The following is a 19,711-nucleotide window of genomic DNA, read 5'->3' as shown; positions in this document are numbered from 1 at the left end:
ATGTACATCCACTTGGTCCATTTCCAAATCAAGAGCAGCCACAATGGCAAACAATATACGCAAAGTGGTCATCTTCACAACAGGAGAGAACACTTCATGAAAGTCTATGCCCTTGGTTTGAACATATCCCTTTGCAACAAGCTTTGCCTTATACTTGGGTTTTGCATCAACAGTCTTGATTTTAAACACCCATTTGTTAGGAATAGCCTTCCTTCCTTCGGGCAATTTAACCAAATCCCAAGTATGATTAGCATGCAAAGCTTTAATCTCTTCTTGCATAGCAAGCTCCCACTTGTCGTTGTGCTCACATGTCTTTGCCTCTTTATACGTAAGAGGCTCTCCCTCATCTGTCAACATAATGTAATGCAAAGAGGGGTCATATCGACTCACGGGCCGTCTTTGACGAGTAGACCGTCTCACCCAATGATCCACATTATCCGGCAATAGGTTTACATCAGGTGGCACTACAAAATCATCAACAATGGGCTGTTGTACATCATTTTCAGCATTGTTTCTTGGTTGAAAATGCCCTTCAGGAGCCTCAATTTGCTGTCCAACATCATCTGGCTCAAACACCACTGGATCATCTACATTTTCAACAATTTGTGGTGTATCCTGAGGGTCAAAAATAGGCCTAACAGGTGGTTGGTCATGCTGAAATTTCACCCTTTTATGGTCATGCTTTGAGGCACAATTGTTTTGAAGCAGCCTTGCCTCATTAAAAACAACATCCCGGCTACGTACAACCCTTGTGAGTTGAGGTAACCAAATCTTGTAACCCATTTCGCCTTCTTCACCATATCCCATGAAGAGGCCTATAATGGACTTCGCATCTAGTTTACTTCTCAACTCAGGTCTAACATGCACAAAAGCTTCGCAACCAAAAATGCGTAAGTGATCATATGAAGCAGGCTTGCCAGACCAAACCTCTTCAGGGATGTCACCTTTCAAAGACATGTGAGGGGATCGATTACATATATGCACTGCAATTTTCAAAGCTTCTCCCCAAAATCCATGAGAGAGATTAGCTGTGGATAGCATGCATCTCATCCTCTCACAAAGTGTCCTATTGAATCTTTCAGCCACGCCATTAGAAGAGGGGCTGTATGGCACAGTAAGCTCCCTCTTAATGCCCAAATTTTCACAAAACTTGTTAAATTCAGCACTTGTGTACTCCCCCCCATTGTCTGTCGCAAGCATTTTAGCTTTCTACATGTTTGGGTGGTCACAAATGCATGAAATCTCTTAAACGCAGTGATGGGGGCTTTTCACAAGCCAAGCTCCCATATCCCTCTTCTCTCGTTCCCACCCCATGAAAACCCCCTCTTAGGGAGGGAGTGATAAAAGACATTGGAAAAAATAAGAAAAAAATAAAGTATGATAATGTAAATATATGAGAAAGGTAAAATAGGCCACCTCATGCCTGCGGGGCAGCCCATCCCCACCTTGCCTCCTTTTTCTTCACTGTTGCCCCGCCGTGTGTCCTTTTTCCTCTCCTCCACTCAAAAGGTCATCCCCCTCTCTCTTCCCCTTGTCCTTTCTCCTTTCTCTCTCCCCTCAAGCTACCCCACCTCTCACCAATAATGCATTCTAACTCACCAATAATGCACCCTAACTCACATGCAACTTACCCTATCTTCCAAAATAGTATACCCCACCCCCGCTTTCTCTCTCCTATCATATCCCATGACCCAAATACCCCCCTCTCTCTCTAAAAGGCGCCATGTCTCTTGTCTTGTAGCTAAATAACCTCCCCCACACTCACATACACTCAATTTTACTAAAAAAGGTGCCCACAGACCCATCCCCACACGGTGGTTACCTGATTTTTCTTGTGTTCACACACATCTGCACACAGATTCACCTCTGAACACACTCCTCTCTCTCCCCTCTTGTAATTACTTTATTCTCCATGTCACCTCTTACTTTTTTTCATCAACCCATCTCTCTCTCTTAGTCTCTCTCTCATGAGACTGCTGTTCTGGCACATATACACACAGCCAGACAAGTGGGGCCCACAGTCACATGGCCTATGTAGATAATGATTTCTTCATTTCTAAATTCTAGAATTTCTCCCCTCCCTCCTCCCCTATATAAAGAGGGGTCACCATCACACAAAAACACACAACATCACCAAAGAACACACTATGCACTGTGTGCGCCTAATGCACACACACACCTACACCATCACCATCACTGCAATCACCATGCTTGTCTTGAGCATGACCTCTACACCCTTGGCTATGGAAGATGAAGAGCAACTAATGAAGGATGATGGCCATAATCCTCGTGCGAGTCTTCGCCATCAACTCCCACCTATCCGCCATGTGCTCTACCACTCTCTCCCTTCTCATTCCCCTACCCTATGCTCCCCATTTCATCGCCTAATTCTCTAAATAAAGCTTGAGGTTTTGTGAGTATGTTTTCTTGCAATGTTTTGCCCATGTGAGGTGTGCAGAATCGCCACCTAGTCTTGTGTTTTGGAGTGAGCTTGTGTATATGTGAAGGGTGTGCGGATTCGCCATCCTTTTGTGATGCCTAAGTACTAAGCCGCTATACCTCCTCCCTCACTCTCTCTCTCTCTCTCACTTGATTTCATTCCCCTTCCTTTTCATCATTACTCCCAAGCATCCATCTCTCTTGGATGAAAACTTTGTTATGGTGGTGTGTTGTTTGCGTCCTAGCCGCTGAAGCTAGGTGGTGCCCCCTGTTTGCTTTACCATGACAGGCTCGAGGCGCGCCATTCGGTCCCCGGTGTTTTAGAGGCCGTCGGGGTTCGGGGTTCGCTTTGCTCGCGTCAGCAGCAAAGGCTTCATCCTTAGACTTAAGCAAATAAACCCAAATTTTTCTAGAATGATCATCAACAAAGGAGACAAAATGACATGCACCTTCCATAGACTTAGCAGGCATGCTACATACATCAGAATGTACAAGATCAAGCACACAAGATTTACGAGAGACACCAGAGTAATAAGAATGCTTTACTTGCTTGCCATATTGACATTCATTACAAAAGTCAAGCTTTGTGTCTTTAGCATCAAGCTTGTTCAAAGTACAAAGCTTAGAAAGGCCCTTTTGGCTCATATGGCCAAGCCTCTTGTGCCACAACTCCATGTGAGAGTTAATTTCAGCCAATGCAATAAACTTGCCCAACACGGTCTTTCCATGCATGCAGTAAAGTGTCCCTTTCTTTGTGCCCTTTACAATCAGCCTTGAGCCTTTGGTCATTTTCCATGATCCTCTCTCTAACAAGATGCTGTAACCATGCATATCCATCTGACCAACAGAAAGCAAACTCTTCTTGATTCCTGGCACATATCTAACATCATGCAAGACAAGCTCATTTGTGCCATCTATGGAGAGATGCACAGTGCCAATACCCTCAATGGAACATGCATGATTGTTTCCAAGGTATACATGGCCACGCTTGCCTGCATCAAAAGTAGAGAAACAGTCCTTGATAGGAGTCACATGAAATGAAGCACCGGAATCAACAATCCAAGTCTGGGATAATGCATCATTGACAGTCAACAAGCATCAATAAGATCACTCTTGGTGATCTGCATGTCCTGTGAATGAACATTTAGAGAGGCATCAAAGTCATAAGCATCATCATTTGACAAAGTGGCACACAAGATGTCCTCTACATCTGACAGCTCCTCAATCACGACACTAGAAGCCACATTGGCCTTCTCTTTGTCCTTTGAGCTATCCTGTGCATCTTTCTTGACTTCTTTCTTCTCTTTCTTTTTGTCTCCGCCATTCTTTTTCCTTTCTAACTCAGCTTTATAGTACCTGCAATCGGGTTTCTTGTGACCTTTCCTGCCACATTGATAGCAAGTCACATCACCCTTGCCTTTGCTGGCATTTCCCCTTTCTTTGCTCTCTCTCTCTCTCCCTCTTTCGACCTGCTAGTGCCCACTTCCTGCTGGCCTTCGCCATCTCTCCCTGCACACACCCCGCACGTTCTCGCGTGCTCTTTCACTTGCACACACCGCCGTGCGCTCTAAGCATCATCATCTGACAAAGTGGCACACAAGATATCCTCTACATCTGACAGCTCCTCAATCACAACACTAGAAGCCACATTGGCCTTCTCTTTGTTTTTTGAGCTATCCTGTGCATCTGCCTTGACTTCCTTCTTCTCTTTCTTTTTGTCTCCGCCATTCTTTTTCCTTTCTAACTCAACTTTATAGTACCTGTAATCGGGTTTCTTGTGACCTTTCTTGCCACATTGATAGCAAGTCACATAACCCTTGCGTATACTATGAGATACATGGGCGTTTCCATTGCCTATTTAAAGAAGGCTTTGGACCTCTAGATAGAGTCATGCAATACCAAGATCAAAGATGCTTAGGCTTGTACCTACTGGAACTACATCGGCACAGGGATAATCTAATGAGAAGACAAAGAGCACTACAGCCTCAAAGGCAGATCATAGATTTCTTCGGATCGAGAGAAGCAAGAGTGGAAGGAGAAGCAAGAGGCCAGCAGCCAGCACAAAGGAGTACCCACATTCATACCAAAGGCACCCTCATTGACAGGGCGATTGAGCTTAGGAAATCGAGACGACCACAACCGAGATGCAGAAGCACACTTCACCGGAGGAGACTACAACAAAGGATTAGAAGCATTCTAGCCAGACACCCAGAATGCTCCTAAGAAGTTTATTTAATACTTTGTATTTAGTCTTTCACATTTATTTTCACACTTTCACACTTTTCACATTTAGTACTTTAGTACTAAGGTACCCAGACATTGTAACAGATTCACCACTTTTGTATCAGTTTAGTCTCATAGGTCATTCTGGCCTTTTGAAGACGTTAATATAACATTTCATTTCATTTCTCTTATCTTAGAGGTTCTCCATAAATGTGCATGAATGAAAGCTCGAAATTGTGGAAAGTTGTCCTTTGCTCAACAAGTAGACACCTTATTTAAGGTAGCCTCTTGTTTAAGCTAGGACCCTGCTTCTGTAATACTTTAATTTGTTAGCTCGTTGAGGGCGAGCATTGCCTGGGTGATGCAACGTTGTTGAGAAGAGAGATTTGGGGGAAAGGCTCTCTACGCTAATCATAGGTGCAAATAACAAGTTGCATATACAAGTGCCCAAGGATGGTCCGATATAGATGTGAAATGCCCTCGATAGATAGACCCTTGGCACAGAAGACTGCTCTTGCTACTGTCATTTGCTCTTGCACACGAGTTTTCTGAATCGGTCTCAACGTGGGCAACAACCCTAGCTTGCTCTGAGAGTGAAGCTGTAGTGCATCTCCTCCTGGCAAGAGAACTGATATACAGGGAGAAAGATTTGGCTCAAAGCTGCCCCGGTGTGAGGCTGTCCTCTGGAGATCATGGAACCTCTCCTCTCCACGGCTTGCACCTCAGATGAGATGCTCTGCTTGTGCAAGATCGAAGCGCCTTTGAATGGATGCCTTGAGGAGAAAAAACGCAAGGGAAAAGACCCTGCTGCCCATTATGTGGAGAGGAGGCTGCTCCTGAGACTGGATCTCCATACTGCTCCTGCTGCCCAAAAAAGCCAGGGAGGCTGGCCCAAAAAATGCAGATGAGGGATGCCCAAAAACTCTAGGGCTGCCCTCCTATTTGCAGCCAAGAGGCCTCATCAGCTGCTTTCAACCATCGCTTTTGGCTTTCTTTCCCTTGCCCTCCTCTGTAGCTTTTGAAGTCTCTGGTTTATCGTCAAAAGTTTTAGTAGGGCATTCAGCAGACCTACGTCCCACTTCTCCGCATGTGAAGCATTTACCTTGCTTGAAGCACTCATCTCTTCTTCACCAGTTGCAGGTCCTTTGCTGAATTTTGTCTTCTGAAACGTCCTCCACAATAATACTTCTCTTGTTGCTCTTCCAAGGTAACAAGTCAGAAAGAAGCTATAGGAAGATAAGAATTCCATAACTTCTGATTAGAGTCTTGAAAAGACTTACCTTCTTCAAAAAGCAATTGGCTCCAATCTGAGAGAACATCTGCTTTGAAGGATGGAGTTGACCATAAAGATGCAAAAAGTTGTCTAAATTCCAAGCACATTCTAGGAGCTTGGCCTTGTAACAAAAGAGTAGACCACCATTGTAAAGGAAGCTTTTTGGACTTTGGATGCTTATGTGAAATTCCCTCCAAAGAAGGTTGCATCAAATTGTTGTATAAAGGCTAAGGCCGCATCTCGAGGACCGTGAAATGTGTCAAACTTGACATTTTGACCTCCTTGTAATCTTTTTGAACACCCCATGGTGTGAGTTGATACATATGGAGTAGGTCGTAGAAAAGTGTTACTAGTTTTGCCGAAGGTTAAACCAAAAGTAGGTGCAATTCGTCCTCCATAGACTCCAAATTGTCCTTCAAAATTGAGTTGTGATTAGGACCTTGCACGATTTCCTTGTCCTAGCAGGGATATGCCCCATGAAACCGGGAAAATTTGTATTCCTTCCCATGTTGTCTATTTGCAAAGAAGTTGAGTTCTTTAGGGGCTTTCACTTTCGAAACAGACACTTTGATTTGGGGATTCAAAGGACCCACCAAATCTTTCCATTGCTTGAAAATGGTCTTCATGGCTCTCTCCTTCTTATGCTTGACATAACTGAGATCCTTGCTATATGCAGTAAAATGATCTAGCGAGTTATCAACTTGAGTCTCTCTCTCTCTCTCCGCATCTCTATTGGAAGATAGATCATTACCATTGTTAGCTTCATCATCTAGCGAGTTATCAGCTTCAGTCTCTCTCTCCGCATCTCTATTGGAAGATTGATCATTACCATTGTTAGCTTCATCATCAATGACTTCAACTTCAACCTCCTCGGTGTTATTGGTCTTTGATTGATTCTCCTCCTGCACATTCTTATTGACCTCTTTAGGATTCTCCATTGTTTTGGAAAATAGCTGCCCGATCTGGATCGGAGTGCCCATAGAAGAGCAATCAACTGTGCTTTGATACTAGTGTAACCGGCTGGCCTATTGCTTAGGCTGTGATGGACAACAAAAACAGAAAATTCAGCTTGTAATAATGATTAAGAAAATTAGAAAATCAGCTCACAGATAATAGAGAATAGACGGGATGATTAGCAGAGAGAGAATGAGAGATAGAGAAGAGATGGGAGAGACGGAGAGGTGGAGTTCCTCTCCTACACAGCACTTGTCTCAATAGGCGCCCCTTTCGGTATTTTTTATTTAAATAAAAATATGGTAATACAATGCTTTTGAGAAATATGACACCCTACTTATGTGTGTGTGTGTGTGAGAGAGAGAGAAATGAAATGAAATGAAATGTTATATTAACGTCTTCAAAAGGCCAGAATGGCCTATGAGACCAAACTGATACAAAAGTGGTGAATCTGTTATAATGTCTGGGTACCTTAGTACTGAAGTACTAAGTGTGAAAACTGTTAGTGTGAAAATAAATGTGAAAAACTAAATACAAAGTATTAAATAAACTTCTTAGGAGCATTCTGGGTGTCTGGCTAGAATGCTTCTAATCCTTTGTTGTCTCCTCCGGTGAAGTGTGCTTCTGCATCTCGGTCGTGGTCGTCTCGATTTCCTAAGCTCAATCGCCCTGTCAATGAGGGTGCCTTTGGTATGAATGTGGGTACTCCTTTGTGCTGGCTGTTGGCCTCTTGCTTCTCCTTCCACTCTTGCTTCTCTCGATCCGAAGAAATCTGTGATCTGCCTCTGAGGCTGTAGTGCTCTTTGTCTTCTCATTAGATTATCCCTGTGCCGATGTAGTTCCAGTAGGTACAAGCCTAAGCATCTTTGATCTTGGTATTTCATGACTCTATCTAGAGGTCCAAAGCCTTCTTTAAATAGGCAATGGAAACGCCCACGTATCTCATAGTATACGGTGCAATGGCATATGTAGTGTAATTCTGTCTCCGGCTCCATTCCGCATAACTTGCAAATTCTGCTCTCAGGTGGGATTCCCCTAAACCTGCCGAATTCAATTTCCAGCTGGTGTGAGGATGTACGAATCTGACCAATAGCACATTTCAAACCATGAGACAGGTGGGTATCCATGTAGCTCGGGCGAATCACAAATCCATCTTCAGATAGCTGTAGGAAGTTTTCTTTGTAGTCGGCCATCTTCGTGCCCAATTCTTGTGTAGGGTCTACCCATGTCCTCTTAGTATCCAACTGTATAAGATCCTGACGGATGATTTTATTAATCTCCGTTCGTGTAATTGCCAGTGATGGAGCCTCAAGAGAGTATTGGAAGGGGGTAATCTTTCCATACTGAACACGTGTCTCTGAAACCACGAGGATAGTTGCACATACCAGCATGATGTATCCCGAGAGGATTCGAGGGCTAGTCTAGTATATCCATACACACCCATTAGTCGAAGTAGAATCCTATTTAGGCATGCTTAAAGCCTTGAGGCTTGGGGCCCAAGAGAGAGGAAGAGAGTCGAGAGAGAGGGAGAGAGGGAGAATGAGATGAAAAGAGTCAAGAGTCAAGAGAGCTCCAAGCTTCAAGCTTGAGCCTTGAGCCCAAGGGAGAAGGAGAGACTCGAGCGTCTAGAGAGCCCTTGAGGCTTGAGGGAGAAACTAGAGCATGTGAAGGAGGAATGGTGGCATTATATAGGAGAGTTCCCCCCCGCCCCTCCCCAAACATTCACAAAGGGTGCCCCTAATGGCCAAGATTTTTTTTTTTAAAACGTCCACATTTGCAAATTTTGAATCTGCTGTGCCGCCCGCCCAGCCGTTCCGTGTTCCACCCTGCGTTCCGCCCCGCGTTTCGGTTACACATCGGGACGGAACGCCGTTCTGTTCCCGTTTCCATTTTGGCTGCCTGGCTTTGCTGGGAACGTGTTCCGGGAACGGTAGGGGGCCCTTCCGCCTGTTCCTTGTTACTCTGAATGAGGGGCTGTTTTGGACAAGTGGCCAGTTGCTTGGTTGCAGTTGACTGTGTCTGAGGTCGCCCTTGGCTGAAAATGGAAGCTTTGGACAAATGGTCACTTGCTCTACCGGAGGTCCTAGTGTGTGGTTGCCTTTGCTGAAAATGCAAACTTTTGGGGTTGCTTGGTACCTACCATGCATGATGTGCCACTTGCCATGCATGCCTTGTCCAGGTGCCCACTGCACGTGCCATGCATGGGCTATCCAAGTGTCCACCTGCCTTGCATGTGCCATGCATGTGTGGCCAATTGTCCACCTACCTTGCATGCCCTGCCAGTTTGATGGTCGCTTAGTAGATGGTTTACTTTCCTTGCATGCTTTTCCAGTCCATGGCACTAGTGTGTCCAATTGAGCACCCCGAGTTCCTCTCTCGTAGGTGCCATGCAGCAGGTCAAGCACCTGGAGCTCCTCAATCAGTAGGATCTTTTGAAGCCCCTTAAGTTGCTCTTGCAAAAATTCACCAAACGTGAGTAGCCCTGAACATGGCAATGGGCCAAATCGATGATAGTTTCGTCCAAAGATGTTAACGTGGATTCAGCTAAAGTGGTGACTATTCGAGATTGGCCTCCTTTGAGAAATGTACATGATGTGAGGAGCTTTTTGGGATTATTCTTTTACTATAAGTGGTTCAGTTGACAGTTTGCAGAGATTGCTTTGCCGCTGCACACCTTGACTCAGAAAGTGGTACTATTCACTTGGGGACCTTCACAAATTGCAGCTTTTGAGAGACTCAAGCGGAAGTTGACTACAGAGCTAGTGTTGAAGTTACCAGACTCGCAACAATCTTTTGAGGTTTACTATGATGCTTGTGAAAGCAAGCGGTTTTAATGCAAGAGGGCCATGCCATATGGCATAGATTATGAGAGTTGGATGCTATCAAAGGGTGAAAAGGTTGTACATATTTATGGAAAGGAGCTCGTAGCAATTATTCATGCTTTGACTCAGTAGAGGCATTATTTACTCGGGGCAAACTTTACAGGGCACACAGATCATCAGAGTTTACGATACTTTTGTCCCAAAATAAGCTTTTAGAAAAGCATATGAGATAGGCAAACATATTGTCGCAGTTCTATCTCTGGATTGTATATGTGAAGGAAAAGAAGAATGGGGTGGTAGTTGTCTCGCAAGCCACATATTTTTGCTGTAACTTCAGTGCATCATCAGGATTTTGATGCGACGCGGGAGCAGTATGCTACAAACCCGGATTTGGGTGCGATCTTCGACAGGGTATAGAGTGGGGAGATAGTTTCAGGATATTCTCTCAAGGAAGGGCTTTGGATGTGAAAGACTATGTGTGTGACGCGGTTTGAGGCAGAAGGTGTTACGAAGTGTCACAATCGTCCTTTTGTTGGGCACTAAGGCATAGAGGCCACACTCAAGGGTTGAATGATACTTCTATTGGCAACGGCTCAAGAAGGATGTGGATGAGTTTGTGCATACTTGTTCAATATGTTAGAAAGTGAAGTATGAAAGGCACAGAGTAACAAAACTCCTATAGTCTTTACCGATTCAAAGATTGACCATGGGAAAGTATAATGATGGACTTCGTCTTTGATCTTCACAAGACTTAGGGTGGGCATGATGGTATTTGGACTATTTTGGATAGATTTAGCAAACAGGCTCATTGTGTATCAGTGAAGAAGATAGTGAAGGTTGATCATTTGGCAACTCATTGTGTACCAGTGAAGAAGATAGTGAAGGCTGATCATTTGGCAAAGCTGTTTGTTTTGCACATCTTTTAGCTACATGGGATGCCCAAGTCTATTCTATAAGATAGAGACCCCAGATTTACTAGTTTGTTTTGGAGAATAGTGTGTGAGAATGTGGGCACTATGCTCAAATTCTCTTCTTTTTATCTGCAGACCAATGGACAGTTGGAGTTTATCAACTCAGTGGTTTTAGACTTGTTGAAGTGCTATGTCTTTGAAAATAAATCTTAGTTGGAGAAGTATTTTGAAACCGGCCCGTAGTGGGGCGGTGGGCTTTGGCTTTCACCCAAAATTCTTTACTTTACTTTAGACACACAGAGGAACTTCACGAATAAGCCTGTGACTGGAATTCAACACTTCAAGACAAACCATGGCCTGGCAACTAGAGCGCTACCAAGCAGACAACGACACTCTGTTGGCCCCAAAGACTGGCTTTCGGTATTTCTTTATTCTTATTATACTTGAGAAAAACCTGTAAACTTCCACAAGATGTCCCACTTTTATCGGGCTGAAATTCCTCTACTCCAACCCGATTTCGGCAACATAACCACAGTAGAAGTCTCCACGGACAAAATCCCAAGCAAACATAGAATTCCCACGCACTTTAGAGCTCTTTGCAAAACCTGGTGAGAAATTGCAGCTCGCTGAATTCTCTTTTTTGCGCTCCAATCCGCGTGCCAATGACTTTTCTGGGTAGCCCTCGAGCTCTCGCACATGTAGGGTCACTTGCCCCTTAAATTGGACGAGAATCCTCGCGGGAAATCTCTCTAAATTGTCTTGTACAAGCACCCAATGCTTTCCCGAGGCTCCTCTGGCAAAATAAACGATCCAAACCCTTGCACCTAGCCCTCACCAAACTGTCCAAACCTGTCCATGGTTGTAATTGCAGGTTTTTGACCCAATTTCGCCAGCATAACGGCGGATATTAGCATAACGGCGCAAATATCCCTGTAGGCAAAAAGTACACGTCAAGGACACTTTTCCTTGCGGTAAGGAAGCTTTCCAGTGAGCTGTAGGTCAATTTCAGCATGCTGTAATTTTCTGTTTTGCCACTTTTAGGTGCCTACTGCCCTGTACATGCATCCCAAGGCCTTTCCGAGGCTCTCGTGGCGATTCCACGCAATTTAGGTGCGAAACCCTAAACCTACAGAAAAACACAGCAGGCTGTAATTCGCTGTTTTGAACCGTTTCGAGCGGAGCGAGCACGCCTACGCGTGTCTCAGGTGCTCCCACACGCAATGGGACAGTTTCCTTTCAAATCGGACGAGTTTTCACGCGAGAAAACTCTCCGTGTTCGCATTCCTTCGCGATGGAACTGTGTGTACCTGAAGGGAATTAGCAATTAGCTAATCCGGTTCTTGTACAAAAGGCTCTTGCCTTGGCAAACGCGCATAGAACCCCCAGAACTGTACATGGTCATCTGAGAAGCCCAACTAGTGGGGCATTACCATATGTGCAAAGGGGAGAGAGAGATGCGCGAGAGCTCACGCTACATAGAGCAAGGGAAAAGGCAAGCTTTTCATTAAAGCTGTGATCACCTACACCCACTACTCACACACACTGTAGCAACCCTCCATGAACAAAAATCAGCCTCTACTCTCAAATTGGGTGCCCCCTTTTCATGCAGGTGTGGCAGATCGGCCTGGAGCCGCCATGTGTCCAGTTTGCCTCTTTTGAGTTAATTCCCAAGTACCCACCAACTTATAAGTGTCGCGAGGGGCCTAAATGACTTTGAACTAAGCCTAAACACCCTTTTACTGCTCGGATTCCAGTGCCAAAAAGCCCGACCAACTGGTGGTGACTTGTCCTTCCTGACTGCGGGTGAAACTCTCGGCCGTCGGCCGTTTCACACTAGCCACGCAATGTCCGGTCATTTGCAACTTCAAAAAGAGTGTCCCAAAAATTAAACAAAAATCATCGGAAAGAAACAACAACTCAAGTTAGCAATTGCCACGTCCTCGTGACATATCGCCCTCTTAAAATCGCAAACGTCCTCGATTGCGTGCCATATATACATGCCATAGATGATCTTGTGTGGTAAGCACCCTTGTATCATCGCATGTATCCGCAAGAAAGACTGTCAAAATATGTGTGCAAATGACTTAATCAGACCTTCATACTTTTGTCAAAGTGTACACTACTCTTGCACCGAATCCATGAGTACATTTGATGTGTTAGCTCTATCATTACCCCTCCTATGCAAACGTTGGGTTGGGGTATACATAGGCTGTAACCCAAAGGCCTCAAGGTAAAGCTGCAATACATTTGGTGGCTCTGACAGTTCATGCTCTTCCATCCACTTTGCATTTATAGGTGGATAGTTCTTGAACTTCACTAAGTAGCATCTTTGCAACCTATCCCTTAACTTTTACGTGTGCAAAAGGCTCTTGCCTCCGCAAACGAGCATAATTCCACAACACTATGACGTACCACCCACGACCAAGTAAGCTCAAATTTCAAGATGATTTACCAATGCGTCATAGAATCCAAGCAATCACCTCAGAGAACCGACGAGCAGCGTGTCACCTGACGGACCCACATCACTCCCGCAAGAGATCTAGTGGCCAATCTACCACCATGAGACCTCTCCCTACTGCCTGTGAGACTGGAATTCAACACTTCAAGACAAACCACGGCCTGGCAGCTAGAGCGCTACCAAGCAGACAACGACACCCTGTTGGCCCCAAAGATTGGCGCCCCTTTCGGTATTTCTTCTTATTATACTTGAGAAAAACCTGTAAACTTCCACAAGATGTCCCACTTTTATCGGGCTGAAATTCCTCTACCCCAACCCGATTTTGGCAACATAACCACAGTAGAAGTCTCCACGGACAAAATCCCAAGCAAACATAGAATTCCCACGCACTATAGAGCTCTTTGGAAAACCTGGCGAGAAATTGTAGCTCGTTGAATTCTCTGTTTTGCGCTCTGATCCGCGTGCCGATCACTTTTCTAGGTAGCCCTTGAGCTCTCGCACATGTAGGGTCACTTGTCCCTTGAATTAGACGAGAATCCGGGCGGGAAATCTCTCTAAATTGTCTTGTACAAGCACCCAATGCTTTCCCGAGGCTCCCTTCGCAAAATAAACGATCCGAACCCTTGCATCTAGCCCACACCAAGCTGTCCAAACCTGTTCATGGCTGTAATTGCAGGTTTTGACCCAATTTCGCCAGCATAACGGCGCAAATATCCCTGTAGGTAAAAAGTACACGTCAAGGACACTTTCCCTTGCGGTAAGGAAGCTTTCCAGTGAGCTATAGGTCAATTTCAGCGTGTTGTAATTTTCTGTTTTGCCACTTTTAGGTGCCTATTGCCTTGTACACGCATCCCAAGGCCTTTCCGAGGCTCCCCTGGCGATTCCCTGCAGTTTAGGTGCAAAACCGTAAACCTGCAGAAAAACACAGCATGCTGTAATTCTCTGTTTTGGACCGTTTCGAGCGGAGCGAGCACGCCTACGTGTGTCTCAGGTGCTCCCGCACGCAATGGGACAATTCCCTTTCAAATCGGACGAGTTTTCACGCGAGAAAACTCTCCGTGTTCGCATTCCTTCGCGATGGAATTGTGCGTACCTGAAGGGAATTATCGATTAGCTAATTCGGTTCCTTACAAAAGGCTCTTGCCTTGGCAAACGTGCATAGAACCCCCAGAACTGTACATGGTCATCTGAGAAGCCCAACTAGTGGGGCATTACCATATGTGCAAAGGGGAGAGAGAGATGCACGAGAGCAAATCGTCGTGCTACATAGAGCAAGGGAGAAGGCAAGCTTTCCATTAAAGCTGTGATCACCTACACCCACAACTCACACACATTGTAGCAACCCCCCATGAACAAAAATCAGCCTCTACTCTCAAATTGGGCGCAGATCTAGCAGATCAGCCTGGAGCCGCCATGTGTCCAGTTTGCCTCTTTTGAGTTAATTCCCTAGTACCCACCAACTTATAAGTGTCGCGAGGGGCCTAAATGACTTTGAACTGAGCCTAGACACCCTTTTACTGCTTGGATTCTAGTGCCGAATAGCCCGACCAACTCGTGGTGACTTGCCCTTCCCGATTGCGGGTGAAACTCTCGGCCGTCGGCCATTTCACACTGGCCACGCAATGTCTGGTCATTTGCAACTTTAAAAAGAGGGTCCCAAAAATTAAACAAAAATCATTGGAAAGAAATCAACAACTCAAGTTAGCAATTGCCACGTCCTCGTGACATATTTACCATGGTGAAGTTTCCTTGTAACAACACTACTTCCAGTTCGACGAGGAAGGCACCATTTTCCATTGTTAAGGGTGGCAAAAGGTCCTCCAAATTTGTGCATCAAGCACAAGATATTTCAAGCAAATCATTTGTGCATGATCTGGGGACTGCTTGTGCTAAGGTTAAAGAGGCTTTCAAGGTTGTCCCATACGTACATATAGATTCTATTTGTACAGTACACTCGTATAATACGGATCCGTAGCGTAGGATAGGATCCATACGTATGATTTTTTCTTTTGGGACAAAAAATCTTGGTCGAATTGTCTCCATGTGCTCACTTATATTGAGCGGGACACCGCCATGCCTTGCGAAGCCAATTAGTTGTGGAATTCATTACTTCTAAGTTCTTGTAGTGTGGACAATGAGTAGCGATCAATTGTCACTTTGCGGAATTGAAATTTGAGATCAAATCATCGTACATGTCACAAAAATGGTGTTTGATGTATATGTTCACGGTAATACGTGTTAGCATACAGGTTGCAAGTGACGAGTAACTTGATTGATGTTGAGGGCAAGGAGGTCTCTCCAATCAACTAAATAGAGTGATAGTTTATAGATTTATAGGTTTCTATTGTGAAATTACCATTTTTCTCTACTTTTTAACATTTTTTTAAACCAATGGTGCGTATTTTTACGTACCTTAAACCTCAATCCACATAGGATGGTTCCACCTGGAGGCTTTAGAGAAGTCTCAAGAACAACATAAGAAGGCCATAGACCAGCATTGACGCTACCTGCAATTGAAGATGATTGGGTGCTTCTTAGATTTGAGAAGGCACGACTTAGAAAGAAGAAGGGTAAGGAGAGGCTTTTTCCAAAGCTAGATATGAGATACTAGGGCCTTTGAGATTTATGAAAAGATCAACGATGTGTCCTAACGATTGAAGTTGTCAGATACTTGGAAGATTCACTATGCTTTTAATGGGAGTACATTTAGACCTTTCAAAGGTGAAGTGCCAAAGAACAAGGAGCCAAAGGCCCAAAGGAGCAAGCAGTGGTAGAAGAAACCTAATTCTTATACCTGAATAGGTCGTCACACACAAGCAAAGGAAAGTGAAGGGTAAGATGGTTAGTATATATTTGCTCAAGTTCAAGAAGTATCCAGCTCTTGAGGAGGACCTGGCAAATACTCCCGAGTCCTTAGGTACCTTGAGGCTTTTTATTTAGCTTCGACTATTCTAGAAGTACATGTCGAATCAAGAGGTTGAATATGGTGCAGTGCGCTCTATGGAAGAGAGGAGCCATTCCACTCCTTTGTCACTTATTACCCAGACGAGAGTAGAGTCAACCAATTTCTTTTTGAGATTTTGGGGGTGCTAACAAGCTGACAGTACTCTGTTGAGTGACTTTATGATATGTACCTCGCCTCGAAATCCAACTACGAGCTTTTTAACTGCAACAACTTAAATATACTCTATTTTAAGTGGAATCACCACGGTTGCAATAAAGTTGACCATAAATATTGGGATTGTGGTTAGGAATTCCTTAATAATTGAATGATTCATGTACTTCTACAATTGTTGTTATGTAGGAGTATGTGTGAAAGATGAATGTTTGCAGCATTTTTGTCTTGATGATGTAAATCTGAATTGACGAGATTTAGAGCATCAAGACATCCGTGAGAGATCAGTGCGGTTTGGATGTGATGGCTAAATAAGTCATAATGATCACGATTCATGTCTAAGATATCTACTCTTCCTTTTTTTTGGGGGGGGAGGGGATCACAAAGTGACGATGTGTCGACCGGGCGGAAGACAAAGAGAGAAAGAGATTCGGTGACATGTAATAGCCACCCAGAATATTTGGCACGGTTTGTGAGCTGTTTGACTGTTGACATGGCAGGCTTTACGGAGTGCTGAAGCCTGATGTGGCCTTGCTTTTCGGCAACTGAGCTTTGGGTGTCAATTTTTCCTAGTAGTGCTTTTGGGAGCATGGGAGCGCCCCGGCTTTGTACATCAGTTGCTTTTGGCTTCAGTGCCTATAAATGTATCCTGGGTGTCAGCCTCTATAGGTCGTGCATTCTTATCCAGTTCGGGACAATCATTCTTCCAATGATCATTCGCTCCACAGTTATGACAATTTCCAATTTTTGGTTTGGGCATTGGCTTGACCATTGGTGGTCTCGTCCCTTGATTTTCAATAGAGTTAGTAGGTGTTGTTTCACTAGGTGCTTGAAACATTGGCTCTATAGGGATTGGAACAGGTTGGCTATACTACTCTTCTCCTATTCCCATTGTTTCAGGGTATGGAGTAACAGGTACTAGAGCTTGCTCATCCAGCTGTCCCTCGGGTAGCATATACTTGACCGGTAGAGCATTATTCCTAGGGATGGTGGTTGTTGGCCTAATACTGGTTGTGGTTGCTCTATATTCATTGGCAATCTCTACATGGGTGCCACATTTGTCGGGTAGTGATACATGTGTTGTCCTTGTGGCCTCATTGGCACGTACTAAAAACTCCCATCGTATTTAGGCTTGTAGTAACACTCGTTTGTCTTGTGATTTGTCCATTTTCCCTCAATGGCGCACCATTTTCTGCCAGCTCTAAGCATGGTTGCACGACTGCAAAGTGACTCTTTAGCAGTTGTGCACTGTGACTTATCAATATAGAAAGTACTGAAAGGGGCGCCAGACTTCGGGGCTCGTGCATCTGGAAGTGGAACTCCGCTTTGGAGGGCGGCACATGTTCATATGCTTTCAAAAAAGAGTACTTTGGATGCTAAATTCAAAGAATTGATATTTTGTGGGTATGCCTCTCGCTCCAAAGTATTTCGGTTTTGAGATCCTTCATTGGAGAATATTATTCTCTGCTATGATGGTCAATTTGATGAGACTAGATTTGGTTTTGACTCCGTTGGAGCTTCTACATCGCATGCTGGTACTGATCCATTCCTAGATTTTGAGATTGTTCAGTCTCTGCTAGCACTAAGCACCTCCACCATCTATCACCACTACTACCCCTCTCAATGGTTCCCCTTCACCCTCTACATTCTCACCTATTATTCATTCTCCCTCTACATCGGTTATCTGTTCATCCTCTATGTCAAGTGGTATTGCTAGTCCTTCAAATCCAATATCCTCTACCACACATGTGAAGCACAAGGTTCCTCCTAGATGAGCTCACACCAAAGTCACATGAAAACCGGTTTTGTGCTGTCAAAATGAAACGAAACTCGAAACACCAGAATCCATGCCGATGGATAATCAGGTTCAGTGTCCTGATGCATTCATTAAATAGTTGAAGAGGATAACAACTGCATTGGCATGTCGACACTTGCCATCCACTCAATAGTAAACTAACTTAGTTCTCTGTTGTGTGATGGTAGCAGGTACCAGTACCCTACCTTGGTCACTGTGTACTTTGACTACTTGTCTCTCCCTTCACCCTTACTGTTCCGCTGTTAAGTTAAAATTATGGATGGAATTCTTGTATTGCCCACACACACACACACACACACACACACACACAAAACTAAAGAGACTTTCTAACATACACACACATTATATAAAGCTAACAATAAGCACTTGTAGCATGAAAATTTTGTCCATTGCAAATTGGAAGGTAAGTTGAGTTGCTAATATCCCAGAAGATTACATGATGCATCGTCATTGCAAATTAGTGAAGGAAGATGTTCGAGTTAATTAATACTGAAAACTTGTCAAGGGCGAGAATCGAAACTCCTGCTCAAGAAGATACAGCTAAGGGGCTGGGCCAGGTGTTTTTCCTGGTTGGAACTGATGCTTGAAATCTTGGCAGTGGTGTATCTACCCTGTTCCAAGGGTAGTTTGGGTATTATGGAGAACTCTAGTTGGGACTTTGTTTGCAAAGGATGAACTTTTTTGAAGCTTTTCTGGACGTGCCCTTCCTGACTGCATGCCCCGCTATTGTGGAGATCGCCAGAGATATTTACTGATGCACTGGTGGTGTTGCCTTTGGTTTCAAGCACCCGTAAGTGATTCTCATTGTTAGGAGTATGTATGTAGATGATTAGCCCTCGAAGCCTTTTTTGGGACTCGATATGTCTTTGACTGCATGCGTCTCTATTGCAGCGACGTGTAGAAGGAACCATCATTCATGCTAAAAGGAATCACTAACACAACGAAAGAAAGAAAAGGATTTGTGGAAGTGTAAAACCTAGATCTTCGCCATTTCAATTCCGCTGCACCTGACATTGATATGGGAAGCTACCATGGTTGTATTTGAGACTTTTGAAACGTGTTTTTAATCTCCTCCATTCTTCTGTAACTCTCGCATTGAAGGTTTTTTTTGCAGTCTTGTATGTTTTTATATTGTATGATACGGCACTGTGAGCGGTTCATGTTCTCATTTGCCAATGCATTAACTTGTTGTGCAGGTCCCCTGATTATGATGACTGCGTTTACCAATTGGTGGGTATAGTCGAGCATGGAGGCACTATGCGGGGTGGCCATTATGTGGCATATGTGAGAGGCCCCAACAGCGACGAAATGAGCGACACAAAAGATCATGCTTGGTATCATATTAGTGATTCAATTGTCAGCAAATGTACTCTGCAAGATGTTCTTGGCAGAGAAGCATACCTTCTTTTCTATGAGAGGCACAATGTGAAGAAAGAAGGCTGAAGGTTAGAAGCAAATGAGGTACTTACCAACCGTGTACACTAAACTAAATTCTTGTGGGCTGTTGTCTTGAAGCAGCGATTTTGCATTCAAAATAAATATCAGCTCAAAGAGCCTGATATTTGGAAGATCATGATGTCATGGTTTTCTGCGACGTTGGATTTGTCCGGAAGTATGTACAAACAGAAGACGAACGTCTTCTCCAATTGTTGAGCTTTGGTTAAGACGTCCTTCAATGACAAGTGTTTCAACTGATTTTA

The 19,711-nt window shown here is 44.3% G+C and overlaps 1 protein-coding gene across 1 annotated transcript in view; it reads left to right on the top strand.

Annotated features, from left to right (window-relative positions):
- LOC147428444 (ubiquitin carboxyl-terminal hydrolase 2-like) overlaps window positions 1-19,711 on the top strand; it is a 41,353-nt gene extending 21,642 nt beyond the window's left edge. Inside the window, exon 2 of the mRNA XM_086496681.1 lies at window positions 19,208-19,711. Coding sequence (XP_086352807.1) covers window positions 19,208-19,454 — 247 coding nt within the window. The 3' untranslated portion in view covers window positions 19,455-19,711. The remainder of the gene's footprint in view (window positions 1-19,207) is intronic.

This window comes from Adiantum capillus-veneris, chromosome 23 (genome assembly GCF_014529385.1).
Source record: "Adiantum capillus-veneris isolate H3 chromosome 23, ASM1452938v2, whole genome shotgun sequence".
In the NCBI taxonomy this organism is placed as follows: Eukaryota; Viridiplantae; Streptophyta; class Polypodiopsida; order Polypodiales; family Pteridaceae; genus Adiantum; species Adiantum capillus-veneris.
The sequence above is the reverse complement of the archived record's forward strand: the minus strand, read 5'-3'. Positions and strand labels throughout refer to the sequence as shown.